Source organism: Columba livia, chromosome 1, assembly GCF_036013475.1.
Source record: "Columba livia isolate bColLiv1 breed racing homer chromosome 1, bColLiv1.pat.W.v2, whole genome shotgun sequence".
Taxonomy (NCBI): Eukaryota; Metazoa; Chordata; class Aves; order Columbiformes; family Columbidae; genus Columba; species Columba livia.
Window position 1 is genome coordinate 121,421,485 of NC_088602.1, and position 12,078 is coordinate 121,433,562.

The 12,078-nt window shown below is 39.4% G+C and overlaps 1 protein-coding gene across 3 annotated transcripts in view; it reads right to left on the minus strand.

Annotated features, from left to right (window-relative positions):
- GUCA1C (guanylate cyclase activator 1C) overlaps positions 1 to 12,078 on the minus strand; it is a 39,450-nt gene that overhangs the window by 16,265 nt on the left and 11,107 nt on the right. The window contains exon 1 of one of the 3 annotated variants that reach the window (XM_065075948.1): positions 8,008 to 8,252. The exons of the other annotated variants lie outside the window; for them this stretch is intronic. Coding sequence (XP_064932020.1) covers positions 8,008 to 8,202 — 195 coding nt within the window. The 5' untranslated portion in view covers positions 8,203 to 8,252. Of the gene's footprint in view, positions 1 to 8,007; positions 8,253 to 12,078 lie in introns of those variants that run through there. 3 annotated transcript variants of the gene reach the window in all.

Genomic DNA, 12,078 nt, shown 5'->3' on the forward strand with positions numbered 1-12,078 from the left:
GCTTTGGTTGAATTGTGTCTGAAACTAATGTGAAAAAGATTTGAACATATAAACTCATATATTTGAACATATAAACTCCAAAAAGCCCAAATATTTCAGGAAGTAAGAGCTGCAAATGTTTGTTACTTCTGACAGAAGAATTCTTTCTGGCTAAGAGATACCTTGATTCTTATTCTCTTCTAGCCCTTGGTTTAGAAGCTGATTAATTTTTTGATACACAGGCTTTTACTGTTGACTCTGCAATATGAGAGCTATGACTGTTATGAAAAGAAAATAAGTTTTCTAAGTATTTCTTCTTGTGGAGACTAATCAGAGGTAATTGTGAGAGTAAAAAAGGGTTAAAAACCAGAAAAAGTAATACTTGGAGTTCTCTGGGCAAAATGGTAATGGTTTGTGCTGGACCAACAAAAGGACCACAGAAAAAGAATAGCATAAAATGTTAGCCAGTCTTACCAACCACAATGCCAGCTTACGTGTTCTAGTGTAATGTATAATGCAGATGTTGCTGCTGCAACCTCACTGCCTTGGTTCAGCTCACTGATTAGAGTAAGCTAAGAGAAGTTTACTTGTCCAGAGAGACATTTCAGCCTGCAGCCATTCCTAAAATTGTGTGTGCAGCTCAACTTACATTTGCACAACTATTTGAAGACTTAGGATACAAAAGAGGAAAGTTGTTCAGAAAAGTTTGGGAGAATATTTCTATACTTAACCATCCTCTCTCACCCTGCTTTAGATAGCTATTAACTATTACACCTAATTCTATTGTGTCAACTTTGGTAATGCCTGCAAACATGTAAGGATGCAGCAAACAGTCTAGGCAGTTCCTTAGGCAGCCTGAGAATTCATATCACAGCAGCTATTCCTGGTCCTGAGGACACATCAGAGCAAGACAATCTAAGAAAAGAAGGCTGACTGAAGATCAAATTTTCCATCAAAGGAGAGTTTGCAAAGATGCCCCGAGCCTTTATAAGTAATCCTACAAGAGGTGGAAACACTTGTTATTTAGGTTTCAAGTAGTGTTTGAAGTATTGCTCACTACAGTAATTTTATTTCATTGTTTAAGACCTCTTCATGTCTTCAATAAGAACATGGAAGGCAGCTATCGCATAGTGCTAGGTAGTCATCACATAGCTGGGCCATGTCAATATTAACAGAATAACAACTTCAGTAGAATCTCTAGCAACTAGTTGCCTCATATCAATGAAAATAATATTCCTCTGTCTCTATCAATTCTTAAGAAAGAGGAAAAAGTGGGTGCGAAAATAACTGAAAATCAAATGGAGAATTATTGCATTAGTCATCAAAACATCTCTGAAAAACATTACATCTTTCTGTGAACGTTTGCACACTTTTCTTGGAATATGAGGTGCAACTACTGCTTTCATAGAGAATTTAATGGCCAAATGATTCGCATGTCCTTCTACTACGATACCTGAGAAGATATTCTTGGCTAATCCCATTCATATGCCCATAGCCAGAGGGGATAACATCTATTTATAGCCAGAACACAGAATCAGATGATGAAAAGTCTACCTGAAAATGAGGACTATAAAGACATAGCAGGACAGTGGGGAAGGAGCTAGGATGAGGAAGAAAGGAATGGTGGTCTGCCTCCCAACACTTGCCAGCATTGTGTGAGGAATGAAAGGAAACTCTCATTCTTCATGGAAGAAAAAAAAAAAAAAAAAAAAAAAAGCTTGAAATTTAGTTTACATTGCTATGTAGTCATTTTGACATACAACAAAGTTCTATTGAAGTAACACATTTTTGCATTTCTTATTATCTGATCTATATCAAACAGCCTATTTCAACTTCCTGCTTTAGATTTTAAAATGGATTCCTTTAAAAATCTTTTTTATAGTTCTAATCTGCATAATGATGTCAGATGAACTCTAGTTTATCACAGAACTACTTTAAATTTTAAATGAAAAAGCACAAACTAGAAAGATTACTAAAGACTGACACAAATGGTGACTCCTTATCTAAAGATTTCATGAACTCTTTGCTGTGGAGTGTCTGTTTTTCTGCATCTATCAACTTTATCTCTGCGTAAGAAGGGTAGCAGAAAATACTGCTCTCAGTTGAATACTATCCAATGTTTCATAAAACATCAGCAGAAAACCCTTGCACTTGCATAATTTTCCTTTGGTGCCATGTCTATTAATATTCTTTACTCTTCACAGTATATCCTACCTTTAAAAATCCTATTTTCTTACAAAGCAACAGACACTTCTTCCTGCAGCTAGTTTCAATCAACGCCAAAATAAGCAAAATGAGAACTACAACAGCAGCATCCCATTTTCAGTACATTGCTTCACATGTTAAATGGCTATGCAAATGTTGTCCTTCGCAGGTGAAAAGAATCCAATCAATCAGTTCTTACAGTGTTCAGTTTTTATTTTTAGTGGTAGCAAAACCTATGTGCAAGCCAGTGGAAGAGGATGACAATGATCTGGGTTTCTGATTTAAAGAAAGAAGATTTTTTAGAATAAGTGTTAAGTAATAGCAGTGCTGACTAAAGAATGTCTCCTTCTGTTTAAGAGCAACTAATGCTTCCAATATATTATGGATACACCAGACATTGTTTTTCTAGAAATGCTCTCTCCTTTAACATTGATGTAACCTCATTTTGAAGGATATAACCTCTCTGAAATATGATACATATTCTCACAGAAAATCAAATATACATCAGTATACTTGGCAACTACTGAAGTATTTTAGATAAACATAACTGTTTCCTCTCTAAAATTCATCAAGTAGGCTGCATGAACTAGGACTGCATGACAGTTATGCATGCACTGAGATGCAGAAGGAATAAGAAAAGCAGAAGGAATTCAGCTTACTCGTATGTGAATGTAGCTTTTTCATTTTTGTATTACAAATAGCTTAAGGGTGAAGAAGATAGAGATCATTTTTCCTTAAAATGACCTAATAAATGGAATCTTTTAGAAAATGAACTCTGTTGCAGTTGTATTTTTTAAAAAACAAACCAAACCAACATTATTTTTGAAGGTTTTATTTGGAAAGCTGTTGAAAAAGATAAACCCACCATTTATTATACTGCCAATGCCATTATGTGAATAATGTTTACAAGTATTAACGTATGAGTCATGAATAAAAGGTTTGCTTAAATGCTACCTCCTGCATTCCATGTGATAATCTCAAGGAAAGTTAACTTTGCAATTAGAATTCTGAATGTTCAGCATCTTTGTTTTTCACTGCAGCTATGAATTATGAAGAACAACTTTCTAACTTCGCTAGCCTATTTATTTATTTATTTATTTAATTAATTAATTATCAGCAAAGCCTCCCACAGAGGTCAAGGAAATGATGAAAAGTCTTGACATAGAACCCTTGTTTTTAAGAAAGATGGAAAAATTAAAGACATCTGCATACTTGTTGTACAAGGTCATTTAATTATGAAACAACTGGTGGTCTGCCCAAGAGACACACCAGAAATGGTTAGCATTTATTTAGTATGTTCCTGAGAAGAAAGCTACACAGCCTACATCACTAATCTCCAATAGAAACAGGCCCTGACTGGAAGCAGCTTTTATACATTGAGCAGATGTGCTCTGTTGAGCCGGAGGTGTGAATACCTGTACAGTGCTGTGCTCTGCCACGTATAAACACGCAAGATAAGCGAGTCCTAGAAGCCTTACAGCCACAGTAGCGTTGCCTCTTTGGAACGGCAGGTTAGTGCACTGCTCTGAGGTTACGTGGCCTGCCTGCTGCCAAGGCCAGAGGTAGCCTCCATCTCTGCATGACACTGGATTTTGATGTGGAGATGTACCCCTCCTGTTGTATGTCCAGAGACCACAGTCATTTCCATGAGTGGGGAGCGGAACTACTCTATTATCTGCAACCTAAAGATATCCAGAGAAAGATAATCTTTGGCTTGCAACTGAATTACTCTTGGTATTTTTATGGATGACTTGAGTGAAACAAGCTTTGAGTAGGCTTTCAATCTATCACAAATTGTCAGAGGCAACTAATATGCTGCCACAATTCCTTTTTAACTCTTTCCAGTTTACAGGCAAGATGATTTTTTAAAAATGGAAATCCTAAGTAGGAGAAGCATGTCTGTAACATATTTCAGCTGGAAGCAACAAGGCTAACAAGGGGGTAAAATGCAATTCACATCTGTAATTATGGCCCCGCACCTGCCAAGTCCCGTTGACATCCTATGAGGTTATTGTTCCACAGTTTACCTGCTAGAGGTTTTAAACTGGGCATGCACGAAACATAGCAAAGAAAGTCTGTGCATCTTTGAAGAGTGTTTTATCATCTCATTCTATGGCAGAATACCTCCAAACATGGATGACCCCAAGTTCACTAAAGGAGCATTAGGCTGCTATAATTGGAAATGTACATTAATCTCTGGCCTAACACTAACTAAGCTTTCTGATCAGATTCCTATTTGTGAGAAAACAGAAGCCTGCATGGGAAAAATATATTTTATGCTGAGAGTAGAAGACCTTATTAAATGACTTAAGTTTTCCAGAGTGAGTTTCGTTAGATTTAAAGCAACTGCAAGCTAGTCCCCAAACTATATGCTTTTATACATGAGCTTCAGCGATAGAAATCATGACAATTTTCAACTGTAAAAATCCCACTATTAAATCAGGGTATTGTCTGGCCACAAAAAGTTAGATAAGGAAAAAATCAGGTCATATAGTGATAAAATGAGGTGGAGGAAGCCTGGGGGAAGGTTCAAGTTTGCTAGCTGTCTAGCTGAACAGCACTTCTCTATAAAGGGTATTATTAAGAGAAAGGAAATAATTTCTGTAAAGAAGTTTAGTGTACTTCACCACTCACTGGCATAATGGCCCCTTTTTTAGAAAGCAACAACCAGACAAGAATACAATAGCGAAGGAAATACAATTTTAATCTACAAACCTGAGAAGATGCTATAGTACTGAAGGAAACTGAATGTAAGCAAAAACTCAAATAACCAAATTATTTCTGAATTCATGTGTTATGCATGCAGCTGCTCACATCCATTAACATCTGTGGCTTGGAGGTGAAAGATTATAATCTGTTTAATACTGCACAGTGCCTAAATGTTTTACATAATGTCATGGAAGGATAATGACCCCTTACTTGTACAATTATAGATGCCATTTCAGAACCCACAGTGTGATACTCCCAGTCAGCCATCCATTGACCACTCTTCACACATCTGCACTTAACTAAAAGCACTTTTCAGGGTCAAAGCCTACATTTCTGCCAAAAACCCCTGGGAGGAGAAAAAGCTGTAGAAAGGGTATAGGACAAAAAGTGACTGTATGGAATATGGAGATCCTCTTATTTTACCTCATCAAACATACAATGTTCCTCTCTCCTGCCCTGAGAGGCTGGTCTGTTGCCACTTTATTCCCAGCTTAACCGCCTAAAGAGCATCATAGTCATGTATTTGAAAAGTGTTTGATTGATGCTTGTTATTTCTAAAAGTATACCTTAAAAATAGTGGTCATTAATCTTGGTAATAAAAGAAAAGAGATAATTAAACTTGTGAAAACAGTGCTATTAACAGTGTTAGAAAAAGAAACAAAGGCTGTATGGTAGCAGAAATGCAAAAATTGTACTGAATAGAGATTACACTACAACAAGTCTGTAAAGCTCTGTAAAAAGTTGTTATGGGCTCAGGATATAAATCATGCATCTTAAATAGTTCCTTTTGATTTTTATTCTGAACAAAAATCTCTGCTGGTCTCAAATATATGCCAGAGTAAGTTATCATTCCCTGACTTTCGTCCCTAGCAAGGCTGACTCTCTCAGTACCTAACATACCTTACAAAGGCTTACAGACTAGTGATCAGTACAGATTTCTGAGATTTGATGCACTCGGGTTTGATTCCCAGATACTATATTGTGTAATACCCATTCCCCCCCCCCCCTTTTTTTTTCCTCCTCATTTTTCTTTTACCTCGGAAGCTAATCTACAGGTTGGGATCTCCTTGTTGTAACCACATCTCCATTCCACATTACACAGAGAGGTGAAATTTTCAGGAAACCTAGGTATGAAACACCTGAAAAAAAAGTGATATCTATAGAGACTGGAAGAGGTACTATGCTAAGACACTCCAAGATGTGTTCAAGGATCACCATCGCTGTCAATGGCCATGCATGTGATGGTTTGGAAAAGTCTTTAGATCTGAAGGCTGGCAAATCCATAGATTTGCTCAAATTGAGTGACCCAGTCCCTTTTTGACAGATATTGAGGTGCTGGTGCTGGACACATATGGCCTTCTTGGTGGAGGGATTGCTGTTCCAACCCACCCAGTTTGTTGCAATCAAGCAGGCCCGTCCTCGTTGGTCTGGTATCTGTGACCCCAAGCATAATGAAATAGAGACACAGGAGAAGACAGTAGGGGGAAATGCTTTCTGTTGAATCAACTGTACAGCCATAACCTGCAGACCCGCAGGCATATGTTCCTGAAAGGTGTGGTGATGAGCAATATGATGGGTGATGAAGCAGTTTTACTGTGAGACTGAATTCCTGGTCATTACTCTGTTTTTCCATGCTTTAGCCTTAGCTGATCTTGGTTCATCTGATGGAGATGAGAATGAAGACAATGATGTGGTGAAGTTCAGAAAGATGTAACAAGAAATTTCCTGGTAAAAGAGGGAGTTGGTCCCACAGAAGAGGCATCTGAGATCTTTCAGGATGGTGATCCTGAAAGCCATGCTGAAAAGACAGCGTGTTCTCCAGCTGACAATCCTGGTGCAGCTCCTCCTGCATCTCTGTCCTCCACACTATGCATACTGTCCCTCTATGCTTAAAACACATTTATTAAGTCCCCACAAGCATTTGCCCTCTACTTTTTATGGGAAAAGCTGCTTTGCTGTCTGGCAACTTGACTGCTTCATATATAAGAGTGATGACAACCTGCAAGGAAGGGTGATGCAGCTCTGAGACACCAGACAGAGAAGCAACAATTAGCAGAGGGTTCCCACTTGGTTTTGTGTTTGGCCACTGCCACAGCAACTAATGTTGAGAAAATGCTCTTTCTGAATCCTGACTTTATTCCACACTCTTCACTTTTATATTAATGCAGAATCTGAAGGTCTCACAAATGCGAAGTTTTCACAGTTCTGCAGAGTGTGTGCTGACAGGCGGTGCCCTTGGACACACTGGCATTGCAATGAGAGGAGAGCTCAAGGTGGCCAGCGCCAGGACCTTACAAGCATGAGGCAGTGCTGAAGACAGACCTAGAAAACAACCCTCACTTGTCTGTCAGTTGTTAGATCTTCTCATGTCTTTTGCCTGCTCTGTCCACAACCACATGGTCTAAGGTCTTCTCCACCTAGTGCAAGGTGCTGTAAACAAGTATCAGATGACCATGGCTTTGGCCTTTTCTGTACAAATAAGGAAAATATATATTGTTTGTCTGGGAGCCAGCTACCTTACAGAGAGCTGATTGATTGCAATCACAAGCAGTTATTGCAGTAGCAGGGAGAGAAACTTAGAAATGTAACCTGGAGAGGCTGCTTGACCTGTTCATTAAGTTTGGTTGAGTAACTTGGGAACTGTGTGGGATCTCATCATCCGAGTTACATTTTCCTCTCTGCCACAAGTTCAGTACAGTACTTTGAGCAAATCTGTTTATCTATCCTGCACTTCATCATTGGTTAAGTGCAAACCATATCTTCCCCTCTAACATTGTTGTAAAAACTTCTTAACTTTGTATTTGAGCATACCAATATTTACGTACACTTATATACAAGTGTGGGATAAGCAAAGGATAGAAGAATAATGAGTAAACTGCAAATTATATCTAATTTTCAGAATTGTTTCTTGACATTTTTTAAGTGCCCCTGGAAAGTACTAAGAAGAGTCCTACTCAAAGCACAGTCCCACTTCTTCACCTCTGGTGTACCATAATGGCAACCCTGTCCACAATAGCAGTTTTGTGAGCAGACCCCTAAAGAGGAGCGTGCAGGCTACAACTCATAACCAAAGCAGCAGTATGAGATTAAAGAAAGAAAGAAAAGAAGATTTACCTGGTTCAGATCAAAGATATCAAACACTCGTTTAATGTATACATCTCCCTGTGGATCCAGGCCTTGCAGACCCAGGAGTTTCTTGAATTCATGCAGACTAAGCTGCCCAGATGGACATTCTCTCATAAACTTGGTGTAATAATGGTGCATCTCTGGGATAGGATCATCACCTGGTACTGATTCTTTGGCGCCCATGTTATTATGCAGAAAGTGTATCTTTTTTTCCTATTCGCATTTATATCTCTCCGGTCCAGAGTCTTGCTCATGACCAGAACTCAGATAAATTCTGCATTTAAATGACCATGGTAAACCTCTTATAGCGTAAGTTTCTATTTTTGTTTAGTGACTATCCGTACTCATGTGAGATTACCTTTAATGCCCAGTTCTAAATCAGGTGGGATTTCAGAATGTGGCTAGAGAGCCATGCTCAAATTATTGTTCATGAAAATCCAGACTGTCCCACTGACTACAAACTTGCATATTAGAAAAAGAAAAATTAGGAAATCCTCAAAGTGGTTGACCGAATTATATGCAAACCATTAGCAACACATAGAAGTCTAATCCTCAATTGTCCGTAAGGAATAGCTACAATTTTTGCTGTTAGTAAGGATGGAAAAGTTTGAGAGTGCAAAAAGATATGCCCCTTATAACATTCTCTCTGTTGTAGCTGGCTTAAGCCTTTCTGAAAGCAGAGCCCTTTGTACTCCTCCTTGAGGCACTCACTGCTTGTCATGAATGTGCTGTATGGTATCTTGTGTTTGTGTGCAATTGCATCCTATTTCCTCCCTCTCAGCACGGTGCCCAGATAAAACACACATTTTTGGTCACCAGCCTTGTGACAGAACCTGAGCAAAAGAAGAATCTCTTGCATTAACTTTTTTAACAACTTGGGTTAAGAAGTGAATTAAATACAAGTTTCCTCGCTGTTGGTCAGTTCTGTAGTCCTGCTTTGTATTTTACAGCTTTCAGGAGCTGAACTCCTTCCTCTGTAAGGTCAGGGAAGGGGTTAAGTATCAATAATACTCCTGTACTGATTAGCTTCTCTACAAGGAGATGAGCGGCTCAAGGGCATTACTATAGCACACACAAATTTGGAACTATAAATACTGGTGTAAAACTATAGGATGTTAGAAATGCAGGAACAAGACACTCCCACTCACTTGTCTTTTTGATTTATAATCGCACATTGGAGTTAAGGAGCACAGTCTTGTGAGGCCCCGAGTGCCTCATGAAAAACAGCAACCTCCCTTCAGCCCAACATAAGCCAGAGAGCAATCAATATTGTGCAGGCTCGGGACAGTTTTTGGGAAGGACTTCCATTCTTTTAACAGGGTATGCTACAGCTCTCTCCACAAGAACATCACTAAGTTTAATACCACATACTTCAACATGTGGAATAAGAGTAAGAAAGCTTGAGCACTCCTCAAGTGCCCATGAACTTTTGAAGATTAATCAGGAAGATGCAGACATTGCTGTTGGTTTAGCCCAGACTGGTTCATTAGGCAAAGAACACACAGTGAACTTGGTAGTTGGTGTGGGTTGTTCCCCCAAAGACCATCTCTGAGCCCTAGAGCTGCTGTGTGCTCCCAGTGACTGAGGGAGAGTGGGGACACATCTTGTGTAGGCACCTTGTCTGCAGGCGAGTTCCGGCTGGAGCAGTGGGGGTGAGGGAAAAGGAAGCAAGGACAAGGAATGTGAAAGAAAACATGCAGGCAAACCTTTTGGGTATACACAGTCTGACAAAAATCCTGAATTTTCTTCTTCAGCCATCATGCCGTGCTGTTAAAGCAATGACTGGTCATAGTGTCAAACACCAGAAAAAGACAGGGCACCAGGAACAACACTTAGGCAGGCTGCAATCTTAACGTGGTGTGATCAGGTATGAACAGTCCATCAACAGCTCACCCAGTGCTAGCTATCCTCCCTCTTTTATCTCTTCCACTTGGACAATAAACAGCTCTCTTACATCTGTTCACATGATCTTGTGCAAGCACTGTTCACAGGATCCCTCTTAGGCACAGGGAACTAGGGAGTCGCTCACATCTACTCAACCCCTTCCCCTCCTTGCTATTTTCTGTCCCTGAAAAACACACTACTGCTGCTTGCTTCCCGATAGCAACTCTTGGGGAATTGTACCCATCGTGACTGAGGCACACGAGAGAGACTGCTGCAACTGACTTAAAGATGGGCCCTCGGAAGTCAGATTTTTATCAGATTTTGTATCAGATTTTGTATCAGATTCTGGTAAAAAACTTACAAGAGACTGTTATTTTACAATCATTCCAACTTTAATACCTGTTTTCAGGATCCCTTTAGCTTAATAACAATAACTAAAATACCTGTAAAAGACAGCAAAAATGCCTGGGGAAAAAGTGATCGGATTTATACTTCATTCTCAAAGCGTCCCTCACTCCTAGTGGGGGACTGGAATAGTATATAATAGCAGATATTATACCTGACAAAAAAAGGAAGGTGAGTTTTATGGAGCACAGAAAAGCTGAAATTTATAACCCACTGCATAGTTTGACAGCACTTAATAAACTCACAAATGAAATGTGTGCTGAGGCAGTAGAAATTCTACAGAAATCACCTGTTCCTAAAGCCGGCAGGAATGGAACTTTTCTACTTTTATAAATAAAACCAGAAAAATTCACAACAATGTGAAGCTGAACTGATGAAATTAATACAGCAAAGCCATTTTGAAGAACGCTGAAACAATGGGTACAGAGAATTGTTTGTTTATAGGAAGCCCAGTGAAATGATTCTGAATGAGCTATCTGTAGCAAACTGAACTGAAGCTGAAAGAAGAAGGTAAAATTACAGTATCTATTGAGATCTGTATTAGAGACACCAAGAAGCTTTCTGGAGTCTGTACAATATTCTGGGCGTTAAGAAAAAGATACAAACAAGCAACAGTGGGACTAGGTACTTGCACTGAAAATAATGGTCTTATAATAAAGACAATTGCTGGTTCAAGGACCAACTGTTTCTAAACTGTAAGAGCATGGGACATACAGAAAATGCACACTGCAGGTAGAGCAAAACTCTCTCTGTAGGAAAATATAGAAAAAAAATCGGAGTCATTAATCCTGCTCTAAAAATGGTATAAAATCTCATCCGTTTGAGAAGGGATTGTGCCATCTAGATGTTTTTACAAGTGAGAAAGAGGTAGTCTTTTGACAGTTTGAAAATAGCAGTTGCTTTTCTTTTTTTTAGAAAAAAACTTCACAGCAGGGTGGATCAGGAACTACCCTCATATAAAAAAATGGCAGAAAAATAAAATAATAAAGATGACATTTTCTTTCTCTTGGGTATTATGAAAGCAGCAGTAACTTGGCTGTAGGCAGCAGATACTAAATCCCTGTGTTGTGAAACAAGGAGGTCACACATCTTTCAACTCTGAGAGATTCAAGTGAACTCTACCTGTTTGAAGTGTGTGACAAAAAAACTACTAGTGCTTGAAGTGGCAAATGCCAAGTTTTAAATGTATTTGAATAAAAAGCTTATCTACAGATTTTTAATCTAGAAGCTGTGTCATCTTTGGTAATTAACTTATTGTCTTTTCTTCTTTTCAATCCACTCTTGCTCACTCTGCCCACTACCTTTGTCCTTCCTCAGCAGTGTCTATCTGCCATTTGCTCTGAAACATGCCAGTTCTCTCTCCTGTGTGGCTCAGCTTGTGCTTCTGGACTTTGCTCCGTGTCTCTCTTCTTCCATTCCCTTTCTTCATTGGACTCCACTGCTATCAGATGCTGTGTCCTACCAGTGCTGGGTGCATGCAGTGATCTGCTCATTTCAGTCTCAGAAGGCAGCTACCTGGGCAGGATCACAGAAAGCACCACTGCTACATTCCCATGTCCCAGCCTAGCCAGCTGACTTAAGAGCATCATTTCCTTCCCCCTGTCCTGCCATCTCCCTCTCTTTAACTTCATTGCCAGCTCCTCACATGCACATGGCTACCCCTCATCTTCAGCCAGCTTCAGAGTCCATTTATGCCTCTTAAGGTAGACGCAACCTACCTCCTAGCTCAAGCGGACCTGGGCGAGGTGCTTTCAGAAGGACTACCTAGGC